The 12,686-nt window shown below is 39.9% G+C and overlaps 4 protein-coding genes across 4 annotated transcripts; 3 read left to right on the top strand and 1 right to left on the bottom strand.

Annotated features, from left to right (window-relative positions):
- Nucleotides 1-62: 62 nt before the first annotated feature.
- On the top strand, nucleotides 63-2,094 carry LOC136267952 (coiled-coil domain-containing protein 34-like). Its single transcript, XM_066063164.1, has 5 exons — nucleotides 63-223; nucleotides 304-345; nucleotides 404-489; nucleotides 536-703; nucleotides 1,557-2,094. Exons 1-5 carry the CDS (start codon nucleotides 193-195, stop codon nucleotides 2,019-2,021), a joined length of 792 nt encoding a protein of 263 aa, XP_065919236.1. The 5' UTR covers nucleotides 63-192; the 3' UTR covers nucleotides 2,022-2,094.
- Nucleotides 2,095-2,111: 17 nt separating this feature from the next.
- LOC136267950 (uncharacterized) lies at nucleotides 2,112-4,600 on the top strand. The gene has a single exon (XM_066063161.1). The coding sequence runs from the start codon at nucleotides 2,171-2,173 to the stop codon at nucleotides 4,454-4,456; it is 2,286 nt and encodes a 761-aa protein (XP_065919233.1). The 5' UTR covers nucleotides 2,112-2,170; the 3' UTR covers nucleotides 4,457-4,600.
- On the bottom strand, nucleotides 4,467-6,294 carry LOC136267951 (uncharacterized). Its single transcript, XM_066063163.1, has 8 exons — nucleotides 5,694-6,294; nucleotides 5,591-5,646; nucleotides 5,449-5,540; nucleotides 5,277-5,395; nucleotides 5,085-5,226; nucleotides 4,931-5,036; nucleotides 4,769-4,878; nucleotides 4,467-4,717 (listed from the first exon to the last, which is right to left on the bottom strand). The coding sequence occupies exons 1-8, from the start codon at nucleotides 6,240-6,242 to the stop codon at nucleotides 4,584-4,586; spliced, it is 1,308 nt and encodes a 435-aa protein (XP_065919235.1). The 5' UTR covers nucleotides 6,243-6,294; the 3' UTR covers nucleotides 4,467-4,583.
- A 55-nt stretch (nucleotides 6,295-6,349) lies between these two features.
- Nucleotides 6,350-12,621, top strand: LOC136267949 (transmembrane protein 245-like). The gene is made up of 9 exons (XM_066063160.1): nucleotides 6,350-7,025; nucleotides 7,821-8,789; nucleotides 9,015-9,119; nucleotides 9,366-9,548; nucleotides 9,624-9,824; nucleotides 11,077-11,199; nucleotides 11,628-11,865; nucleotides 11,975-12,149; nucleotides 12,397-12,621. Exons 1-9 carry the CDS (start codon nucleotides 6,414-6,416, stop codon nucleotides 12,539-12,541), a joined length of 2,751 nt encoding a protein of 916 aa, XP_065919232.1. The 5' UTR covers nucleotides 6,350-6,413; the 3' UTR covers nucleotides 12,542-12,621.
- The last annotated feature ends 65 nt before the right edge of the window (nucleotides 12,622-12,686 follow it).

Below are 12,686 nucleotides of genomic sequence, written 5' to 3' on the forward strand. Positions count from 1 at the left end.
GCTCTATAAGCTAAGTCATAAGGAATCCTATTTGACCTTTCTGATCAACCAGTTGAACGCCAGTAAACTTATAAAGCCTCACACTAGTTTACGGAGTTTAGTTACCTGGTTACGTTTCTCCGTGTTTGTGTAGGAGTTCAGAACATGGTTTCAAAAGCACCTTCCTAACATACCTACACGGATAAAACGAATATGGATAAAGAAACATGGGACCATTCGACCCGTAAGTTTATAGCATCTATCTGTGCTTTAAATAGAATCGCTATAAGCTCGTATAATATTTCATACCAAGTTTTGGAACAGAATCGTCCTATACTAGCCAAGATATAGGAGAGGAACCTACTGGTGAGTTTTGCCGTGCTGTTATTAAGCACCTGCGCGGAAACATAGTCGTTCACCACAGTCACTCCATTGACACCATGGGAACTCTGGCTTGTGAAAAAAGCTGAAGAAGAACGGAGAAGAGTTGAGGAAGCGAGGCAAAAGAAGGTTGGAAGATTTTTACTGGTACTTATTTAAATGTCGATGTGAACAGCTAATTGAAGCAAAGGAAAAAAAAGAAGCAACAAGGGCTAAGCTGCAACTACAGGTGAAAGCACAGGAGGCATTCCAAGAGTGGAAACAAAGAAAAGATGAGGCAGAAAGGAGAAAGAAACAGACAAAAAGGGAAGAAATGAAACAAAGAAGAATAGTTAGTACAGAGGTAAGCAGCTGATTATGTTCTAACTCCAGATGAGATGTCATAAGATACATTTGGAATGTTTACTAAAACATGGTGCCCTGTGTAACATTGAAAAACTCTCAGCGTTGATTGGGGTTGAATATAGAACTTGTGAGTCATGAGATGTTAGATGACTGAATGAGTGATATCCGCAATGACGTTTTTTTGATGTGATTACAAAATTTGATGTCATAATTGACAAAATGACCATGTTAGTGTGGGGGCATTAGAGACTTTGGCACACAGTATTCGAAATGAATGTTGTCCGTATATTTTTACACATGGAACTACTAGATAATAAAGGTAAGAAGTAGTACACGTACTGTGAAAGTGCAAAACGAGCTCCAACAAGGAAAACAGACCGAAAATTTTAAAATCGCACACAAATGGGCTTATTTGTATTGCCTTATATACTATAAGCCTCACCTCCACTCTTATTCGAATTTATAAATGCTATCACAGGGAAACACCATCTCTCCCAATACTTCCATGTACAAAGTCCCCACACTATGACGGTCATTTTGTTTTGTGACATCACAGATAATGCGCACTAAGTCAAGAAATGTAATTGCGGATATCACTCATTGCTTACAAAAAGTCAGGGGATTAACAATAAATAAATAGCTACCCTGGGGTGTCCCAGCAATCTTTATCTGTCATCCTCCAAGATTCTTAGAATTCTTTCACTCCTTTTGTGTGCAATGGTAACATAACAAAGTTATCTATCCCATAAATATACAGAAGCACTAGAGAGCTGCTTTGAACTGATTTGATTAGCCAAGTTACTTACAGCTGTAAACTGTTAACTTGATAATGTGCACATTTACTTTTCTAGGCTGTGTCTATGTTGCAGCAGAAACAGGAGGGTAGTTTCTCCAGCTGGTGTGCAAAGAAGAAGGAAGACAAACTGAAGAAAGCTCAACTGGATGAAGCCATGAAACGACTGACAATTGAGAAAGAAGTTGAGAGAAAGTTGCAAGCTGAAGAGATGTATGAGCAATGGCTAAGTGATGTTGAAGCACGTCACATTAGAAGAGGCTATTCTGTTTGTACCAAGATTAAACCAACCTTTTATAACCCAAACCCCTGGATAGGTCCTTGTGATAATGACAACACAGATGAAGCACATGTCACAAAGAAGACATCAAGAAAAGGTATGAGAAAGCGAGTTCCTCCAGGAAAACAAAAACAGCTACCTAAAAAACAGTCAAAGAAATTCAAGCAACCGCTTTCACCTCCACTATTGTATAAATGTCGGAGAGACGAAGCTTATCATGTAGCATGGGGCCGCCAAAGATAATGATAATAATTTAATTATACATGTACGGTTGATTGTGATAAATTCAAAATGAAAATGAAAAAATAACTTCGCACAATTAGGTAATGACAATATCACGCGATCTCATGGTAGGAGGTGTCCTTGTCGTGTTTTATACATAAGGTGGTGAAATGGCAGCAGATTTGATGGAAGATTTGGAAAAGCTGACTCAGGAAGAGCTTCATGGCCGACTAATGCGTATGATGGCCTTAGACGTGGACGAAAAGTATTTCTCGTCCGTCTTCTTCGGTAGAACATTTCAGGAGGTTAAGACTTGCAAAGAATGCGGTTTTCGTGGAATAATGAAAAAACCTACTCGTGGCTATGAGGTCAATACGTATGGCACTGGTCTGGAGATGTTTGTTACTGATATGGGCATTGTAGGAAAGCACCAATTAGAGTGCCCCAAGTGTGCACAAATGGATGCAGTGTGGTCTTATGACACTCAAGAACCACCCTCAAATATCTACAGTATATTTGGCCTTGAAGTTCGATACTACACTCGCAAGACAACCCATACGAGCATAATTCACGACGTCATGGACCTACTGAAAATTGAACAGATTGATAATTTTGCCAAAAAGAAGAAGCGTTATGAAGAAATTGGAGAATTTATGTTGAAAAATGCTCGTAGAGTTAGCGATGAATGGTGTGCACCAGAGAATGCCAAACTCAGAAAGACTAAGCTTATTCAGTTGTATGATGATACAATATTTTCACTAGATCAGAAACCTTCCTATCCTTCTTATATGGGTGAAGATAATCGGGAACTTTATGACACAACCTTAGAGAGCTTTTTACAGAATGTGGACAAATCTGAGTCCCTGTTAAAACTACTGAAGGAGACTTTGTTTGATCACCCTTCACGGCCTGTGTTCATGGTATGGCTTTGTATTGCAATGACGCAAGTAGAACTATTTTCAATGTTGATAAAATTTTATGACCCAAAAGTGTTTATGGATTCTGGAGATCAGGAATTTATAAATGTCCGACACCAGTATAAGATGCTTAATATGCCTAAGGAGATCAAGAAAATCCCGGTTGTATTGATGTTAAATGAAATGCCACGATTTTTCCATTATGCTGACTTTGTGCGCCTCAGAACTGGGAAAAAATCTTTCTCAACAAAAGACTCTGATGTAGATAGAATTGTTGGTAGCTGCTTGTCTAGAGAAGGACTCAAAATGGCCATGGGTGGAGCACAGGGTAGAAAAATACTCAAGTGTGCTATTCAGCAAAGCCGTACAGCAAAGAAAAAAATGCTCAAAGCAAATGCCGTAAGTTGTTTGAACTATGTTGAACACATTGATGACTTTGAGAAAGAATTTGTGATGAAGTTTCATAAGTTGTCGTTAGCAGATCAGTATACTATGTGCCTTCGGTCGATCAAAACAACTGAGAATTTTCCTGATATGCAGTGTGAGACAGAACTTCCAACACCGCTGATGTTTAAAGGACTTTTTAAAAACCCTATTAGTACTGAAATAGTTGTTGATGATGAACAAACACCGTTCAAAAATCTACCCAACAAACATCGCGACATGAAAGAGACTTTAGATATGTTAACTAAGAAATCTCAGTCAATTGTACTGGGTGCTCCTTTAGAAGAAGAAATGATGGAGATGTGTATGAATGGTGACCTGCGTTCGTCAATGTTATCTGATAGAGAACAGAGTAGTGATGTGGTAGTTAAGTCTAAAAAACCACCATCTGAATCAAGCAGTGATGAAGATGATGATGCAGCAAAACAACCACCTAGGTTACCGCTTGATGACATAATGGACCGAGTTAGGGAGACTCTTCAAGAACGAAACATTACCATACCAGAGAAGTACATGCCACGTCCTGTTACAATACCATCCGAGTTAGTCCCATCTGCCAACAATGAAGGCAGTGATAATTTACAAGCTTTGATGTTGCCTGTTCCAGCTGCAGGGTCGAAAGATGCTGAAGATTTAGCCAAGTCAATGTCACAGTGTCAAGATTTTTATTCCAAGGAGTCAGCTGAATGGGCCGACTCCATCCTTAAGACTCGTAATGTCTATACACTTCATGTTCCAAGTACAGGGATTTTAAACCCTGATGGTACACTGCAGGTGACACCGCAAATGTTCTATCATGGCAGAGAGACTTTGGATAAGACACTGAAGAATTTGGACAGCCATGCTCATGTAGCTCGTATGGCTGCAGCAGTGTTACCCAACACAACAGATGAAACCATTGACATATCTACCTCAAGTGAAGCTCAACAAGCTACTTGCAAGAAAAAGGGTAAAATACCTCGCTCTTGTAATCACTGTGGTTGTAGCCCAGAGAAGCTACTAACTTGCAAGGCTTGTCGATCTGTTGCTTATTGTAGCACTACATGCCAGCGTGCACATTGGAAAGTACACAAGAAAGATTGCATCAAGCCATAGTTCACTATGATATACTTTATTATTGTTTATTAGTGTAAAACACTTAAATGACTACTAATACTATTGTGTGTTGTGTTTATTTGGGTATGCAATGTGCTACATAAAATTGTGAACCATGTTTCTAGTTTTAAGACTCAGTTTCAATACTGTGAGACAATTCAAACTCTTGCCCATCCTGAGTGTGCGCAACATGCACTTCGGCCACCTCAGGCACCACGTTAGTATGGAACACTGTAGTTGTTTCTTCTTCCTCTTCTTGGCCTGCAAGAAAAAAGATTTTACACACACCACAATGTAAGGCTGTTGCACTACCTGAGGTGACAATACTAGGGTTAGTCATCAAATTAGCTAGAGTGTGAGCAGTCATCTGTTTGTAGCCTGGTTTGATGAGCCAGTCAGGAAGGCCGGGTGGTGGTTGAGACCTAAAATTAGTATTAGTTACTCCACAAGCAGTCACAAAAAGGTATTGCTTACTCTGAAGGTGTCCCATCTACTCGTTCTCTGCGAACACCACTTGTACTGCCTCCCTTACGTTGCTTATCCAAGCGAGCATCAAGTGTCCTCACATATTCCTCAAGGGCTAGACATCACAAGAAGTCATTTTGAAACAATTGCTTGTTATCTTTACCTGGTGAGCGCCACTGAAGTTTGTGAGTAACGATCTTCTCTCCGCCATCATCATCAGATTCTTCTGTCATACAAGATGGATTGATATGTTCCCAGTGCTTCATCTCGTCTTCAAGAACACCCTTGCTGCGACGATCATACATCTAACATTGTTAAACTAAAATGAGAAAACTTCACATTACAAATTGCATACCCTTTGTTGTCTAGCACGATATTTTCTTTTCTTTTTCTGAAAGTTTGATTTGTCCTGTCTCTCTGGAAGGTCCTCAATAACAATACGTCGACGGGACTCATAGTAACGATGGATGGCCCCTAAATGGGAAGGCATTGGTAAGTATTAATTATAAGATGGATCAATGCCTCACTTTTAATAACTTTAGAATCATAGATATTTGACTCGGTTGTGATTCGTTCCATAATAGCCTCTGTCACTCGTTGATTCTGCCTGGCCACAAACCTGTAGTAAAAAAAAGAGTATGTTGAGTTGTCTCTCTAATTAATACCCACCTTTCATTAATGTCAAATTCCAAACCCAGAGCGGTGTATGCAGCCCTTACTTTGCTCTGTGGAGAAATATTTTTACCCCACACATGCACAAATAATTACTCACACATAATTCTCGTGGAAGCTTCTTGCTGGATTTTTTGTCCCCGGAAAGCGAATTATCACCGTAGCTCATGTCTGTCAACCCAGGAGTACCTGGGTCATCGTGAAGCATATCTGAAGTTTCCCCGACTCCTGTCGCCCCATGTCCCGCTGAGTTCACAACAACCTGGTGTACCGCATCGTTTTGCTGCCTGTGATGAATCAAGTTGCTCAGAGTCTTTTCTATCGCATCGAGTCTTTGATTGATGGTCTCAAATTGGTTGTTGATGTGGACTTGAGTGTGAATCTGTTCAAGCGCCTGCTGCTGCGCGTTCAGTATCTCACTCAGGCTACAGCTGGAGGCTAAAGATAACAGCGCCGCTGATCTATCTTGTCCGCCCAATGACAAAGCAGCAGTGGCAGCAGTATCCGCCACGCTGGCCACAGTAAAAGTAGCGCCGGTTTCTGCTTGCTGTAACCCATCGTTTACTACCACCGTCGTCTCGGATACTTGTGCAAGAGTGTCTACTCCGGTAACGGGACCGGGCTCCGGAGACTCCTTGGAATCAGACATCTTCGTTCACTTTTAGTTCACTAAGAAACACGATGGCGCGCCGTTGTTAATGTGTCACGTGATTAGTTTACAATTTTTAACCGCAAGTTCCAAAATGTTTTTGGGCGTGCTTAATTCTATTTTAAGCGCTGTAGACTATAAAGCGAGCTGTAAAGTGCAAAGGAGATAGAAATGGATGACGAAGACGATGGCCCCAGGAGAAGACAGACGCTCAATCAAAAACAGAAGCTCAATCCTTCAATGTCGTACTTTCAAAATGTACAAAACTCACTGCTGTTGCAAACACGCCGGCTCACTACATACCTTACTTCAGACGACAAAAATGCCACCAAGGCGCTACAGCAAGCTTCATACACGGCCATGTCATCCTTATTCCTCATTGTCTGCTTAGGAGTTGCCGTCTCTATTTATTTCATATTAGAGCCATTCCTCAGACCTCTACTGTGGGCCATACTATGTGGTACACTGCTACATCCACTGAAATATTCCCTCACAGAAAGATTCAAGCTACGGATAAATTCACTTGATTCAAGTGGTATACCTTTGATGGTGGGGATCACCATTGCTCCAGTTGTTTACCTTAATGAGTTCTCAGATTTCATTGAGAAACAATACCTGATCCACTGGAAGGTGGTCACTAGTTTGTCATTGTGTTGTGTTTTGCTGTACTCCATGATAGCTTATCATCTTGTGATAGGGGATTGGCTGGTCTATACTGCAGAAATTGTGGATCATGTGATCCACTGTGTGGACCCCTGGTTGTCCCATGTGATGTTTTTACATGTGAGTATGTATATTATGTCAGGGTTGAATCCATATTACAGCTAGTATGTGTGGAGGGGATTACCTGTACGTACTACTTGTGTATATAGCCAAATCAAAAATTTCTGCAGTGGTGTTTTCAAGAAGTTTTCTGATTCCATGTGAGTCGTGTGTGTCCTGCTTATCACTGTTTTTTGTAAAATAAAAAAAAAAACTGGCCTCTTATTGCTAGAACAATTTCTAGTGAAACTTTTATGTTCTAGTTCATGATGTATAATATCATGAGTGGGACCACTTATTTCCAAACTCACAATATGGTTTGTTGCAATATGTGCTGAAAATAGTTAATTGGGACCACAGATCATTTTTGTTAGGCCCTGTAAAAATTGGTTTCACTGCTTTCAAAACTTATAAAGGCAAGAAAGCAAATGCTGTCCTTCTACCGAATGACAGTTAATGTCTCCATGTTATACAAACACCTGGCACTACTAAACAAATACAAAACAGATAATACTGTACATGCTCAATTTTCTACTAGATGTAAATTCATGAAATTATTGTGCTGGTAGAAATATAATCATGAATTTTGGTGGTTAATCCATATTAATCTTTTACATCATGACTTCAGTACAGTGAAACTTCAGGACCAAAAACATGGCCTTAGTAATGAAGTAGCCTTATTAAATGAGCTAAGTTAGGACCTGAGGTGGCTGCCTAGTGAGGATTCACTGTACTATGAAAATAAAGCGAGTGCAGTGAATCATACTATAATTAAGAATGTCACCAATTGCTTGTTTGGTATGAATTTCTTTGTAGGTTCTCACTGCTGTTACTGCTTGTCTTGTACTAAACTACCTGTGGCCATCAAGAACATGGCTTATCCATGTCATGTCATCCATAGCCTGGGGGCTTGCAATCATCCTGACCACATCACTAGTATTTGGTAGCCTCAGGATGTACGTCCTTGTATTAGCAGTATGTGTGATAGTTGCTCTGTATGCCAGTGAAGTTTATGAAACAAAGAAGAAAAGAAAAGGTGATATGTCACTTTCTTCAAGAAGTATGAGTGAAGACTCTGCAACGAAATCTGATGAGTGTGAATCAACTGGCTCAAGATCAGACGAAGACACAGCTGGAGTTTGCAGTGAAGAAGACGGTGGTTTGACAAGCCCTGTGGACAGCTCTACCCCAAGCAAACAACGATCTTCAGATGCAGCGCAGCCCCATCTGCAAGACTATTCCCCCGGCTCTAGCACTGAAAATATCCCTGGCTACAATGCTGAGTATAAACACACAGACAGTGTTGAATGTAAAGAACCTGGGAAGCTTCTCTTAACTGCCATTACAACTACGAATCGTTCGTCTTCCCTTGATGACAGCCATGCTATACAGAGCAACTCTGATGTAAAAAAACACCAGAAATCTGATGGTAGCCAAATGGATAATGATGAAATGGATTATTCTCTGAAAAAAAAGGGCCATGGAACAAAAAAAGCTCCTTTTAAAATGTTTGGCTATTCAAGAAGACAACTAAAGCCCCAGATATTCTTCATTCTCGTTTTGGTATGCATTGTAACTTTTTTTTACCATAACTTGTGGATTGCTGTCTGTCTGCTCTTACCTACTATGTGTATGGTGTTCGTGAGGAAAATTGTGCAGCTGAGTTTTGTGTTTGGATGGCTTGAGTGGGTGTGGCAAAACTGGAGGAGCTCATCACTAAGGAGTGCTGTTTTCCCACCAACATTGCGTATTGTCTACAGTTCTTACACCAGACTGGATAAGAAGGTAACAGTACTAGCTCATGTGTTGTCTGAGAATACAGTGGAACCTATAATGTAGCCAACGAATTGTGTTCTCATTAAAGCGTCCTGATTTTCTGGTCAGTTAAATATGTACTAATGGCCTAAAGTGTCTGGATTATTTAGGTGTTCACAAGTGTCCATGTAAACAGGTTCCAGTGTAATCCCAGTTTGAATTACTTGCTAATGACTTTGTGTCTCGGTTTTTCAGGTCTTGAGTGCCTTACGGAAGTACTCGGGTAGTCTTGTCAGTGGTGTAATTGTGACAGGACTGGTATTGGGATCTGTTGCGTTATCAATATTACTACTGTTACAAGTGAGTGTAGTGTACGTGTTTGTGTTTGGGAAAGCCAATGCCAACTATTGACATGATGGGGTTGAGGCCTTAGCTGTCTACACACCTTCACCCACCACTAGTACCTCCTGCTGGGTACAGGAGGATTTGTCATAACACCTGAGTAGTGCACAGGTGGTCCAGTGGTTCACTGGGTATACAGCAGCCAAGGGCTTTGCTTTTGTGTGCGTGTGTGCTTGCATGGTCTAATGTCCATCTCTTCTGCAGTTGAGGGCAGACATCTCCCACTATTCTTCAGTATCAGTGGAGATGTGGCAGAAAGTTCGGAAGAGTTACCCCCAGTTGGATGAGTTTGTGACATCATCTGAAGGCAATGGGACCATAGAGCAAGCAATAGATAAAATAACAGTGAAAGGATATCGATATGGCCGTGATTGGCTAAAACTACAAGTGTGTGTAGTGTGTCTGTGTGTATGTCCCCATGTATGCATTTATAGCATTTATATGCACTAATGTCTGTGGTAGGTGAAGAGTTTCATGGACATAAAATCTAACGATACTCGTGTTGATGAACTCATGCAGCTGTTAGACAACCTCTACAGTTCATACATTCTACATAATGCCACTAACACCACCACTGCAGACCTGCCTTTGTTGGGTATCACCAATTACACCTATCTAATGGGAAATGCTGGAGGATTTCTGATGAATCAGTCAAGTGTCAAGGCAAGAAGAATGATTTTTTGTAGAACTTCAGCAGAGAGGGAAAAATTGGGATTTCCAATGTTGTGGGTGGGGGGTTTGCATGCATATGTACACGGTCTGCTAAAAAGGCATCGTATAGAGGGAATTTTGACAGGGTTTGGTGAAATATACTTGGTGAATTCATACTGCAGCTGTAAAAATTATAATATCAGTTGCTACATATGAGTCAATTATTATTTGCCAAAGGTTTCCTCTATATGGTATGCTTAATTTCTCTTCCCAAGAAAATGTATTTCAATATGGAGGTAGTTTTATATTATGCCTCCTACTGTATAATGGGTAATTGTTGTGGGGTCCAATTTTTGTGAAACAGCTAAGCATAAATTTCTGTAATTGCTAAATTTGTGAGACACAAACTGATTTCTCCCTTTTGGATACTATAGCAATGTTAAGGATACAGATGGTTTTGGCAAAACTGAGACTCTGCTCACTCAAGAATTTCAGTTTGCCGGCAGTTATTTTTATTTTTTGCGAGTTAAACTTCAATTTTTGCACCTCGCACATGCTGTATATCCCGCTATAGCAATTGCTTATCAGTTAGAACATTATAATATTATATGTTGAGACACTAACTTGTTCACCAGACCATACACTATCGATGGTCTAGAATGTGTTTTAGTTAGTAGTTAAATTAGAAAGTGCATTTGTCTAGGTCCTACTGTAGTAACTTATAATTAAGGACACCTTTTATAAAGGCCAATACTGTGTAGACTTGTAATAAAGCAGTCATTGATTTCCAATCTTATAAATTGTGACTGTTCAGATAAGTTTTTGTGTGTTGTTCTAAACACTGAGTGGCTGCACTGATTTGCTGCTCTAATAATATTTTTTTTTTAAGTTTGTGGATAGAGCTTTTACTTAAGGGTAGCCAAATTAATTTATGGATTTTCAAAGATGGCTTAAAATTTGTCCGTATGTCATCTTTCGAAAGATATTTCACTTCATAAAATCCAGTATTTTAATTGGTACTTTACAAAGCTTCAGGCCACTACCTACCCCAGGCTGATTATCAATAATGCACTGTGCAGTAGAATCTCTCTGTTAAAATAGACACTTAAGAAATTTTGGCCTATTTTGGCTACAATAATCCTCTTTCAGTGGTAAAAATGTATATGTGGAACCAGACTAAACTTGTGTACTGATTAACAGGTTCCACTGTAGCCCTTAATTCAGAGAGTTTGTTAACTATTGTGTGATTGTGGTATTGCTATAGGTGTTACGATCAATATGGCAACTCATGTCTACACATTTCCACTTTGCGGCCTCCATGGTAACTGCCATCATATCAGCATTGTTTGGTGGTGGTACTGTCCTGTTGAACTTCATTGTGTCTGTGGTGAGTGATGTTGTATTGGGGTCTCTTAAGACAAGAACACGTTGCTCTCTATAGGAGCTTAAGAGTTCCTGCTCTCTAGCATGTTTACAATTAATACTTTTCTTCTACAGACAATATGTTATTTAAAACTTCTAGTTTGTAAACTCGATCAACATCATTTATTCATAGTTTGTTGTTATCCAAACGACAGAAGTGATTGTTCTATTAGAGTATTTTCGTCATTAACTGTATGCTATATTAGAGTAATTGACCTGAACAAGTTCACTTACTGCTGTATACCTGTAAATCTTGAGAAAAATGGCACAGATGCTTAAATATAGTATTCTTCTAAAACAATTTTTTGATACATGCTGGCTATTAAAGGAATCCGCAACGCTATACTGTCAGCTCAAATACAGACTGCCACTATACATGTTATATCATTACAGGTTGTATTCATCACCACCCTCTATTACTTGTTGACTGCATCTGATGCTCAGTACCTGCCTGTGATGTGGATATCCAATTTATTGCCCACTAGTGATGATGCTAACATTGGTGGTACAGCATTTACCATAGCAATAAGGAGCGTGTTTGCTGCGTCACTTCAAATAGCTTTGTTCTATGGCCTTTACACCTGGCTAATCCATACCATATTTAGTATGCAGACGGCTATTCTATCAGCTGGTAAGTATGACATGAACACAAAGGTGTACATTAGTAATATCAAGGTGCATCCATTTCAAGTGGTCTTTTCTATTTGAATCACATACTTTTGTGCATATTTTTTCCTTAGCATTAGCAGCTGTAGCTGGAGCCGTCCCGTTCATAGGCACATACTGGGCCTCCCTCCCTGCCGTATTGGAGCTGTGGCTAGTAAAGGATAATCCAGTACTCGCCATTGTGTTCCTGTGTCTCCATATATTGCCCACCATGTTTGTGGATTACATCATCTACGAGGACTTGAAAAAGTAACTTTTGTAATGGTCAGAGGTGGTTGGTCATGTGTCATAACTCTATGACATACTGTTACACAACCCAGCATTGTGTGAGGTGTTAAGGACCGTAATATACTGATGTTCAATTAATAAGGGCCCAGGCATGCAGTTCATGCAGTTGGCATCCATCCATGATCAACTTCCTCTGGGTAATGTGTTAAATTTGGAGAGTAGTTACAATTCTGTACTTTATTTAAAATAAACATTTTTTACCCTATAGTGGGCATCCTTACCTGACAGGCTTGGCCATTATCGGAGGGCTCTATTTTGCTGGACTAGAGGGGGCCATTCTGGGACCGATAATGTTGTGCTGTCTGCTGTTCTTCCAACACATCTATGAGGTCATTGTGAACAGTAATTACTGATTGTGAGAATTAATTTTTATCATTCAAATGTATGAAGTGTATGCTTTCTCAGTTTTTGTATAATTTTTCAATTCAAGAAATCTTGTGATATTGTAGAAAGCATGCTGGAGAGGTGCATGTCATTACCTTGAAGGTGAAAACCCAC

The sequence above is a fragment of the Dysidea avara genome, chromosome 10 (genome assembly GCF_963678975.1).
Source record: "Dysidea avara chromosome 10, odDysAvar1.4, whole genome shotgun sequence".
Lineage (NCBI taxonomy): Eukaryota > Metazoa > Porifera > Demospongiae > Dictyoceratida > Dysideidae > Dysidea > Dysidea avara.

Excerpts from the sequence above, each read along its gene's own strand:
- LOC136267951 (XM_066063163.1), bottom strand. The coding sequence starts at position 6,242 with ATGTCTGATTCCAAGGAGTCTCCGGAGCCCGGTCCCGTTACCGGAGTA. Across the intron at positions 5,227-5,276 it reads ATCGTGCTAGACAACAAAGG|ATGTATGATCGTCGCAGCAA; the intron begins GTATGCAATTTG and ends TAACAATGTTAG. Across the intron at positions 4,718-4,768 it reads CCCTAGTATTGTCACCTCAG|GCCAAGAAGAGGAAGAAGAA; the intron begins GTAGTGCAACAG and ends TTTTTCTTGCAG.
- LOC136267952 (XM_066063164.1), top strand. The coding sequence starts at position 193 with ATGGATAAAGAAACATGGGACCATTCGACCC. Across the intron at positions 346-403 it reads TATAGGAGAGGAACCTACTG|TCACTCCATTGACACCATGG; the intron begins GTGAGTTTTGCC and ends CGTTCACCACAG. Across the intron at positions 704-1,556 it reads GAAGAATAGTTAGTACAGAG|GCTGTGTCTATGTTGCAGCA; the intron begins GTAAGCAGCTGA and ends TTACTTTTCTAG.
- LOC136267950 (XM_066063161.1), top strand. The coding sequence starts at position 2,171 with ATGGCAGCAGATTTGATGGAAGATTTGGAAAAGCTGACTCAGGAAGAG.
- LOC136267949 (XM_066063160.1), top strand. The coding sequence starts at position 6,414 with ATGGATGACGAAGACGATGGCCCCAGGAGAAGACAGACGCTCAATCAA. Across the intron at positions 8,790-9,014 it reads ACACCAGACTGGATAAGAAG|GTCTTGAGTGCCTTACGGAA; the intron begins GTAACAGTACTA and ends TCGGTTTTTCAG. Across the intron at positions 9,549-9,623 it reads GTGATTGGCTAAAACTACAA|GTGAAGAGTTTCATGGACAT; the intron begins GTGTGTGTAGTG and ends TGTCTGTGGTAG.